This window comes from Rhinichthys klamathensis, unplaced genomic scaffold, assembly GCF_029890125.1.
Source record: "Rhinichthys klamathensis goyatoka isolate OS25496 unplaced genomic scaffold, OSU_Roscu_1.1 h1tg000491l_1, whole genome shotgun sequence".
Taxonomy (NCBI): Eukaryota; Metazoa; Chordata; class Actinopteri; order Cypriniformes; family Leuciscidae; genus Rhinichthys; species Rhinichthys klamathensis.
Genome location: NW_026606977.1, coordinates 372501 through 383488, shown reverse-complemented (window position 1 = coordinate 383488; position 10988 = coordinate 372501). Strand labels below are relative to the sequence as shown.

At 35.5% G+C, this 10988-nt stretch overlaps 2 protein-coding genes across 2 annotated transcripts in view; both read left to right on the top strand.

Annotated features, from left to right (window-relative positions):
* The first annotated feature begins 1418 nt into the window (after positions 1-1418).
* On the top strand, positions 1419-3816 carry LOC130072515 (interleukin-17B-like). Its single transcript, XM_056237653.1, has 3 exons — positions 1419-1492; positions 1605-1924; positions 3443-3816. Exons 1-3 carry the CDS (start codon positions 1469-1471, stop codon positions 3693-3695), a joined length of 597 nt encoding a protein of 198 aa, XP_056093628.1. The 5' UTR covers positions 1419-1468; the 3' UTR covers positions 3696-3816.
* A 2433-nt stretch (positions 3817-6249) lies between these two features.
* ppp2r2ba (protein phosphatase 2, regulatory subunit B, beta a) overlaps positions 6250-10988 on the top strand; it is a 60964-nt gene continuing 56225 nt past the window's right edge. The window contains exons 1-2 of the mRNA XM_056237625.1: positions 6250-6264; positions 6369-6440. Of these exons, the coding sequence (XP_056093600.1) occupies positions 6258-6264; positions 6369-6440 (79 nt within the window). The 5' untranslated portion in view covers positions 6250-6257. The remainder of the gene's footprint in view (positions 6265-6368; positions 6441-10988) is intronic.

The following is a 10988-nucleotide window of genomic DNA, read 5'->3' as shown; positions in this document are numbered from 1 at the left end:
TCTATCTATCTATCTGTCTATCTATCTATCTATCTATCTATCTATCTATCTATCTATCTATCTGTCTATCTATCTATCTATCTATCTGATGTTTTGGAGAGGGTAGCATAGTATCTATCTATCTATCTATCTATCTATCTATCTATCTATCTATCTGTCTATCTATCTATCTATCTATCTATCTATCTATCTGTCTATCTATCTATCTATCTATCTATCTATCTATCTATCTATCTATCTGTCTATCTATCTATCTATCTATCTATCTGTCTATCTATCTATCTATCTATCTATCTATCTATCTATCTATCTGTCTATCTATCTATCTATCTATCTATCTATCTATCTATCTATCTATCTATCTATCTGTCTATCTATCTATCTATCTATCTGATGTTTTGGAGAGGGTAGCATAGTATCTATCTATCTATCTATCTATCTATCTATCTATCTGTCTGTCTGTCTGTCTGTCTGTCTGTCTGTCTATCCATCCATCTATCTATCTATCTATCTATCTATCTATCTATCTATCTATCTATCTATCTATCTATCTGTCTATCTATCTATCTATCTATCTATCTATCTGATGTTTTGGAGAGGGTAGCTAGTATCTATCTATCTATCTTTCTATCTATCTATCTATCTATCTGATGTTTTGGAGAGGGTAGCATAGTATCTATCTATCTATCTATCTATCTATCTATCTATCTATCTATCTATCTATCTATCTATCTATCTATCTGATGTTTTGGAGAGGGTAGCATAGTATCTATCTATCTATCTATCTATCTATCTATCTATCTATCTATCTGTCTGTCTGTCTGTCTGTCTGTCTGTCTGTCTGTCTGTCTATCTATCCATATATCTATCTATCTATCTATCTATCTATCTATCTATCTATCTATCTATCTATCTATCTATCTATCTATCTATCTATCTATCTGTCTGTCTGTCTGTCTGTCTGTCTATCTATCCATCTATCTATCTATCTATCTATCTATCTATCTATCTATCTATCTATCTATCTATCTATCTATCTGATGTTTTGGAGAGGGTAGCATAGTATCTTTTCTATCTATTTATCTATCTATCTATCTATCTATCTATCTATCTATCTATCTATCTATCTGATGTTTTGGAGAGGGTAGCATAGTATCTTTTCTATCTATCTATTTATCTATCTATCTATCTATCTATCTATCTATCTATCTATCTATCTATCTATCTATCTATCTATCTATCTATCTATCTATATATATATATCGGATGTTTTGGAGAGGGTGGCATAGAATAGTATTTTTGCGTGGCCCCACCTTGAACTGTTGGCTTCAGGTGTGTCCCTGTAGGCTACTGTGTCAGTGTGTGAGGCGTGACACTTCAGTATGAGTAATCCCTTGCTCATTTCATTCAATACTTGCTCACAGCAAGGACACAAATGTGACAACTTATTGCGCTCTTTAAGAAAACAATGTGGAAAAACATATGGAATAAGGTGAGTCTCAAAAAATTAATTTCTTTACTTAAAAATATTTCTTTACTTAATAAATCTTAATACTTAAAAAACTATGATAATTAAATGAAACCCTCAGCACTCCATATTGCAGGTGTTCGTGGTCCTGATGGTGTGGAATCTGTTTGTGCCCATTGACACAAAGCACACCAGTAAAGAAGGAAAGTCTCGGAGACGAAAACTGGAATCACATCCTCGCCGGAAAGGGTCATCTGTCAAAATTTCCCCAGATCCAATGATGACAGGTCCAGAATCAGGAGTGATGCCTGGTGCTGTTGAAACGGACTTTGATAAGAGTATCGAGGATATGGTGTCCCAGGTCAGAAACAATCCCAACTTAACCATAAGCAAATGTGTGGTGGATCGCAAACTGTGGATGTCCAATAGTCGCAGCCTCTCTCCCTGGTCCTACAGGTAGGTGACGTGGAGGTCATTGTTATTATAATTATTATTTATCATTATTATTTAACTCTTATGTTCTGGTTGAAGATTGAGAGACCTCAAAGCCCTGTTTAATAAAAAAACAAACACTTGTAACATTAAAGTATCATGTTAATATGTTTTTGTAAACTGCAATTCATGCAGAATATCCAGAAAGCCTTTTCATGTGACATGAAAACGACCCATTTAGCTGAATTATTAGCAGTCATTACAGTCTTCGGTGTTTCAGGACTCATTGATGAATAGAAAGCTCAAAAGAACAGCATTTATTTGAAATCTAATTATTTTGTAACATTATAAACGCCTTAAATGTCAGTTTCAATCAATTTTATTTTATTTTCTTTCAAATGTTGACCGCAGCTTTTGCCATCATAAATTTTTTTTTTTTAAATATATTAATATAGAAAACAGTCATTTTAAATTGTAATAATATTTCTCAATATTAGCAAACTGTTTTTACTGTATTTTTGATCAAATGAATGCAGCCTTTGGTGGGCATAAGAAACTTCTATCAAAAACATTTCATTCGTCCTCTCCTCGCATCCTGCATGTTATAAATCCTTCCCCCCAGGTCAAAATGACCTGAAGCCCTTGAATTATACTTTTTGTTTGTCCAGAAAGCTTGTATCATTTCATTTTTATATTTTATTTTTATATTCTTAATGCATTTTTTAAAGATATTATTTTTTATTTTATGTACATTTAAATTGATAGATTTTTATCAATAAATACATAATTGAAGCAGATTCTTCAAATTCTTTCAAATTAAATTCAAAATAACTCTCCAATACATGCAACAACCAGTTCAAATCAGCTCAAAATATCTCAATATTGGGTAAATTCGGGTGTCTCTGCCGACTTTTGGGGAGAAAATAATTTAACATAGTTTATAACTCTAGCCACTAGATGGCCTTATAGCTCTAGTCTAGTCTATATGGAGCAAATGAGCTGTTCCACTGAATCCTAAAGTCAATCGAGTTTATCTCTTCAATATGCATTCATACACACATGTAGATATTACAAAATCATTTTTGGTAAAGTTTTAGCCTTTTTAGGTTTAATTTTGAGCATTGTTTAGGTTTTTCTCTATGGTTTTTCTATGTAGCCTATACTGAAGCATTCCTCGCACTCTTAAGGGGGGCAAATTGACCCGCGAGGGAAGCTTTTGATACTGTTTTTATTACAACCTTTTATTACAACCACTGTCACATAACCTTTTGTGTGTGTGTGTGTGTGTGTGTGTGTGAGAGAGAGAGAGAGAGAGAGAGAGAGAGAGAGAGAGAGAGAGAGAGAGAGAGAGAGAGAGAGAGAGAGATTCCTAAAGGTGAACCACTCCGATGCACACTCAATTCAAATCGGGTCAAAATGACCCCATACTTTGAAGAGTAGCCTAGCATAGGCTAAGTATAACTTTTAGGCCTACATTAAAAATATTTTAGAAAACTTTTTACAGAAAATATTGACCAGAAGTACTTTAATGTCTTTGGCTAGAATCAACCACGATGAGAATCGTAAGCCCGTGGATATCCCAGAGGCCGTGTGTTCGTGTGTGGGATGCATCAATCCTTTCACCATGCAGGAGGATCGCACCATGACCAGCGCTCTCATCTACACCAAGATCCCCGTGCGCAGACTCCTCTGCCACCGGCCAACGAAGAAGCCGACGAAGAAGAAGACATGCGTTCCCCGTTACAGAACGGTGGTGGAGAGCATCGCCGTGGGGTGCACGTGCATCGTGGGCTAGCTGAGTGCATGGGATTGACCGTCACATTTCAACCTGTTTTATAGCCTACTTCAAATGAATCCGGATCCAATTGTGCATATATGATGTAACAAATAGTGAAGAATACATTTAGTGAGCTCAATAAAACGCAAGGCTAGCTGTGCATGCGAGTGCACATTTTTATTTAAGATTTTGAACATTTAATGTCATTACTTGCATTGTGACATCTCAAGCTAAGTTAAAAATTACAATTGTATAGCTATTTGGGCATAAAGATATGTTTTTCTCAGTCGCTTTGGTACATTTCTCAGATCAGAATTGAAATTCTCAAAACATACCTGTTCGATCTTCACATCATTGTGTCACTTGTGCACATCAAAAAAGCAGTTTCTCATTTCTTTGAACAAGTTGCAAATGCTTTGGTACATCCATGCAAATGATTACGAACAATTCTCTGCTGTTCCTTACATTATCAATTGCTTATGTCATGTTGATCAAAATCTATTATAATGGGTCTCTGTTGAATAGTCTCACTCCCCACAACATTTAGGCATTAGTTCATAGCATAAGTCTTTACATGGAAAATGGCTGAACAAGTTGTCATAATATGCATGTTACAGGTTTCCCTTTAAGGAGATTGTCCTATTCAGATTTCTACTTTTTTTTGTGTGTGCTATGCAGTGCTTTCTTTCCTTTCTGTATTGCAATGACATGGTCTGTCAACAAATTACAGTAAAACAGTAAAAGCGTGAATCTTGTCCAGTCTCTTGCAATCAAACTCCCACATATACTAGGTGTAACCTACAATTTACAATATATTGTCATCAAAATATCCATATTTTACATTAGAACATCCCTCCAGAGTACACTGTTATTGACAACATGACTAAGCAATTTGACTGCCTTATCCGTACACAACGACACAAGGACTTGTCATTCTGATGGCACTGACATGTTCATTGACACAGATATTTACTTTTGAGAGATGAACTAAGGATTTTGAGCAAGAGATGGCTTTTGCAGGTAATCCATGGTGTTTTGCTATGAATTGTTTTGAGAAATGCACTTACTGTTTTGCAAATTTCGAGGATGATCTGAGAAATGTACCAAAGCGACTGAGAAAAAATGTAATAGGCTATTATAAAAAAAAGTTGACAGTTTGGAGAGTAATTTAGCTGATTGCAAATGTTATGGAACTGTAAAGTGTGTCTTTCTGAAATAAAGAGAATTTAATGCTCATATTTCTACAAATAGTCTAGACCATTTTGAAGTCTATGTGGTTTACATAGGCTACAAATTCATGGCCTATCATTGTTGTTTGTGTACGATCGCCCCCTACTGTCCAAATAAGAGACACTTATGATGTTAAAATGATGTTTTTGTTTTGTTTTGCTTTTGTTTTAATAGCGGGAAATTATGATAACCTGAGAAAACAAACAAATATATATGCATGATAAAACTATTATTTCCAACCTTCATCCTGACGCTCTGTCTGAAACGATCCATTTTTAAGGGGCAGCGTCTTTATGACTTGTCAGTAAACGGCTACTGTTATGATTGGCTAACGAAACAGTAGGCTAACCACGCCCACCAGGTCCTGCATCAGTGTTTTGAAAACATTATCCATATAAAGCCATGATTTACAGACAAATCATTATGAAATCATTTACTTACAGTTTGTGATGCTGCTGTCAGATCCAATAGATGGACAGTGGGCGAGGTGCGATGTTGTAAAACTATTCATCGAAGTCATATGCAAATATGTTTTTGCCTGTGTGATGCCACAGATGCCGCAATATCAAAGCAAGCCGTTTTTGGAGCTTGATTAGGCTATGTTTTTGTTGTTGTTGTTTTATAATGTGAAGTTCGTTTTTTCGTTTTGTCTGCTAATTCTGCCATATAGGCCTACTGCATAGGCTATTTTAATTGTGTTCATACCTTTGTCAACTATAGGCTATCAAAAGATCAAGACAAATTTGATTTCTCATGTCATGACCCCTTTAAGAAAAATGGCATATATGGTGGGGGATGGGGGAAGATGCCCCCTTATGCGCATTTACTTTAAGCTGCATATTTAGATATTGCATGTGCAGGATGATGATGCATCAGTTCATTTGTTATTGTAGGAAATAAATAGAAACATTTGCTAATTTAGTTGTTAAAGCACAAAATGTCAAATTATTCAAAGAAGGCAATTAATGAATCCCAACGGCAAGATCGTTATATTCCTGATAATTAGCTACATTTCTTTTGCCATTTATTAAACATTTATACAATTATTTCATGATTCAGATGATTGCAAGAGAAGTTCTTGCCAATATAATGAGGACAATACATAAATGTAGGCTAATAAAACGACAAAGGTGTCTTAAAAACGATTCAAAGTGATAGGCTACTTTATGGCTTCTAATTGGAATGTTCTTACAAACTCACACACACTCTTTTATTTAGGACGACAGCCTAGCATCTCGGTTTCTGGGCTCATGTGCGCCATCAGCAGGACGTACGCGAATCAAACACTCCATCACATCAGTGATCAGCGAGAACAGTTATAAAGGAAAACATACAGGAGGAGGACGCATCATGCCCGGTATGTGTTTGGCTGATAAGATGACCGATGATCTTCAGATGAAAAACCTTACTTTAAGTCTGACTAATAGCCTACTGTTGTTTGATTTGATTAAATGCGAGAAGGACGAGGTCCAGGTGAACGAACCTGGTGTTTGGTCCAGGTGAAGGGTCCGTCGGAGGTGACCGCAGCAGAAGGTATGACAAACATCTGGATGGATGGATGGATGGATGGATGAATGGATGGATGGATGGCTGGGTGGCTGGCTGTCTGGATGGATGGATAGATAGATAGATAGATAGATAGATAGATAGATAGATAGATAGATAGATAGATAGATAGATAGATAGATAGATAGATAGATAGATAGATAGATAGATAGATAGATAGATAGATAGATAGATAGATAGATAGATAGATTTGTTTTGTGAGGGTAAAATTAGGTTATATAATACTAACTTTTTCTAAAATAAATGACTTTTATATTGTCACTACTAAAGGTAAATTATTAAAATAATAAAATACTCTTATTAAAAACTATTTTTTTCCCTAGTGTACAGTTAGATACATAAATGAAGAGAAACATTTAGAATTGACATTTTCACAAAACTTCATGTAGACTTTGTTTCTATTCCTTACTGTTATATGAACGTGGGCTTTCTAACACTTTTTTATGCAGATGCCCCAATTATGGCCTCCTGGACTATTGAAAACCTGCTCAAAGAGACTGAATCCCTATTCAATGCCTAGGCTACTAGTATTTCATTTTATTTTTAACTTTAAGAGAATTTTAAGACTTTCCCCTCCTAAACAACCTGTTGAGTTTATAATATATTGTAATATTTGTAATATATTTAACAAGAAGAGGGTGAGGTGACAACAATATGCTATAGTGAAGCAGAAATAGTCTACTCAAGATATCACCACTGATATGAAATATTGATCTGAGCCAGAATATAAAGCAAATTAGGCCTAATCAATAAAACAGCTACACTTATAATTTGAAGAATGCCTGTGAATTAGTGTACACTGTTAATTATTTCCCTGTTAAATAACAGGAAATTACTGGCAGCAGGGTTACCATTATTTTCCTGTTATTTTAACAGTTTATTCCTGTTAATGTTTTTTTACAGTGCACTCCCCGTAATGTTTTTCAACAGGAATTTACTGTAAATCGCAGAAAAAACAGGAAACAACTGGCAGCAGTGTTACCATTATTTTCCTGTTAAATCACCATTTATTTTATTTCCATTAAATGTTGTTAATTTTTTTTAGCATATTGTAACGTGTACCACTGATTGTTATAGACATATTCTAGCTTGAGTTAATACAAGAATAGGCATAATCCATCAGATAACACTTAAGTGAAAGAAAACGAATAGTTCTGTGTTGAAATTAACTTTTTTTATTGTAATACAAACACTGAAAGGTAAATACTTACAAATGTAGGCACACATGGATCAGACCAATTACAGAAATATACTGTATATCATGTTCATTGCTGACATCTGTGGTCGCTGGACGGAAAATAACAACTGAGTCTGTCTTAAACTAGCAAAGACACTTGCGTTTGGCTTTGCGCTGCGTCGGTGCAAGATAAGGCCCTAAACCTCAACATTTAATGTTCCCTGAACTGCTAAAATTCAGCTAAAAAACTCAAACCAAGGATATACACAGTGACTCCTGGTCACATAAAAATTTTACACATAGGCTCAGATTAATCACAAACAAATCTCATTTTCTCATGTCCATGGCTTAAAAAGTAGCAAATACATTTTTAAACTCAAATACATTGTTCATTATAACAAAATACTGAACCTCAACACTTAGTGTTACATAAACCACTAAAATTCAACATGTATGAATACATTCAAACCAACACTTAATGGAACTCTTCATCAATAAAGAGCAATAAACAATAAAAACTGTCACTGCTTAGACCACTAACCATTTTCTCAAAGCACACAATGAGGATCCTTTGCAAAGTCTTGGGTCTGTATAAGAGAGAGAGAGAGAGAGAGATATGAGTTCCATAATTTCAAATGTTTAATCCAAAATTATATCACATGGCTTGACCTAACAAAAGCTAATTTTAGAAACAGAGCACAAAACAGACAGAATAAAAAAATAATAGAAAGGGTGATGAGTACAATTCATTGAAAGAACAAAAAAAGAATGGCAAGAGCATGGAAGAGGAATTCAGCATTCTAACTTTGAAAGGCAGTTGAGAATGAACATTAGAATGAATTTCCCCAGCTCCTGAGTTGTTGCTGTTTGAACATATGTGTAATGTATACATCTTACTCACCATTTTCAAATGAAATCCCACTGAAAGTCCATGAGCTTGAGCAAGACGTGGCTGGCGACGTGTGAATTGACAAAGTTCTTCTTTTTTTCCCCCTTTGCAGCCTTTGTCCCTTTTTCTGGGTTTAAACCCACAAAGCGTCTGAAAAATTATACACTGGTTAAAAATCTAGTAATTCACACAGACTAACAGCACAACAAAGACAACAAATGTACATGAACTATCCTCAACATGCACTATCTTCTTGCCTCTGTGAATATTGTAAGTTGCACTAAAACTTTCTAAATCAAAGTTAATTGCTAAATCCCATCACCAGACCTGTTGAAACCATGCCTGAGCCACAGCTAGGCCAGAAAAATATGCAGGTGTTAACAGACAATATCTTACCTCTGGATGAATTCAATCGTGCAAGCTGCCTCCTCTTGGTACTGTAGGTTAAAGATGTAAAAACAGGGGGGGGAAAAGACGCCAGCCCTATCACAAAGGTGGACTGGATCCCTTTGCAAATGATTTGGCCATCAAGGCTGAGCATCCAGCGCTGGAAGCGGCTTCCTGTTTCTCCTGAAACAGAAATGTTTTAACTGTCAAATTTCTGTTTTAGTTTTCATTTTGAATAGTTTAGTTTGATACCATTGAATTCACTACAACACTAAACCCAACTGTCCTATCTAAAACCAACTTACCAAGAAGTATCAGACGAGGAGTTGCAGGTATAGTGAACTCTCAAGGTCAGCTTCAGTGGCATATCCCTAGGACATAGAACAAATTAAACACAATATTAACGACATAAGACTACCACTGACTGAGATAGATAAATATATAGATAGAATGAGAGATGGAGAGACAGGAAGAGCTAGATAAAGAGAGAGGGGATATAGATAGAGAGATAGAGATATAAATCCTGGGATATCATCTTGAACAGCAGTGATCAGGGATGGTATCCTGCATCTGTAATAAAAAAAAAACAAGAAAACAAATGTAAACATTGATCTACAACTCAATGATAATCAAAACAGCAACAAAAAAAACACAAAATAGGGTGCACTATACCAAGGCAATTAAAAGAGAATAGCTGTTCACATAGCTAGATACTGCACTAGCCCTATCAGTAATAGCTGTTTTTGCTGGATTTACCTCATTGTAAGGCTAAAACCTGCACATAAAATAGTCACACCAGCATGTCTGGTAGCCCAAACAGCTATAATCCATCAAAGACGAGCAGCTGACATGAATTCATTAAATACTTGGACCAACTAGACCAACTAAGTTAACGTTATCTAGCATCATAAACAGCTATCAGTAAATAGATTTATGTTAGCCGTTTGATTTTCAGGATAAATCTGCTTTAACCAGACTGCATGCCAAGAATGCCACACAAACTTGACCACGGGAATGCTACTTAAAGTTATTGGCCTAATGTTAGCCTATTGTTTATAGATTTAGATCGTATACATAAATGGACATTAAAATAAGCGCATTGTTTCTAAAAATTAATGGACAAACTATCAAAATCACCTAGGCTCATTAGCAGCTAGCTAGCTAAGTTACGTTACTTCATTTCATGTGGTGTAAGTCCGTGGCGTTTAGTATACATCAACATCACTGATAGATGTTAAAACTATGCATGACTTTCAAGAAACTCTCTCACCGGATTATTGTGATTTTGGTCGATGTAACCACCGCGATCCTCCGACATGGATCTCCGTGTTCGTTGCCGGCCGGTTCAAATGCCTTATACGCTCCTTCCCAGAATTAAAAAAAAAATACTGTATGAACATGTTATTTCAAATAGTGGCGCCAATAGACATATTAGGGTGGCGCCTGCCAGCGTGCTGCGTGTCATACGGATATTTACACCGTGTTCAGAAAGAACAGGGGAGACACACCCACCCCCACCCAACCTTGAACCTTGATTGAATCAGTCGTTTAATAGCAACCTAAAAAACCGAAATGAAATTGCATAACTTCTCCACTGATATAATAACTTTTTTTATAATAAGCATAAAATTGCATAGCGGCATTTATCAACAAACATACCAGACCGTTATCCGACATCTTTGCTTGAATTTTCGATTTTGCGGTTAAATAACAAAAATGAGGTGTTATTTAACAATGAGGTGTTAAATAACAAAAATGAGGTGTTATTTAACATATATTCCCTAAAATTAACAGTAAGGCGCAGTTATTAAAAATAACAGGTTAATCATGTTGAAATTTGGGTGTAAATTAACAGAAACATTTTACAGTGTAGACTAATAAACAGTTAACCGAGCGGCAAGCAGAATAATTCACCGAAACGTTGCACGTCAGAATCTCAGTGAATTGCATATTGCAGCTGGGAAGTCCTTTGTATAGCTTTGTATACCAACACATATCTGTATAGGCGACCTCTATTTCAGCTTTTCAGATTCAGTATACCCTGGACTGTCAATCTATATTT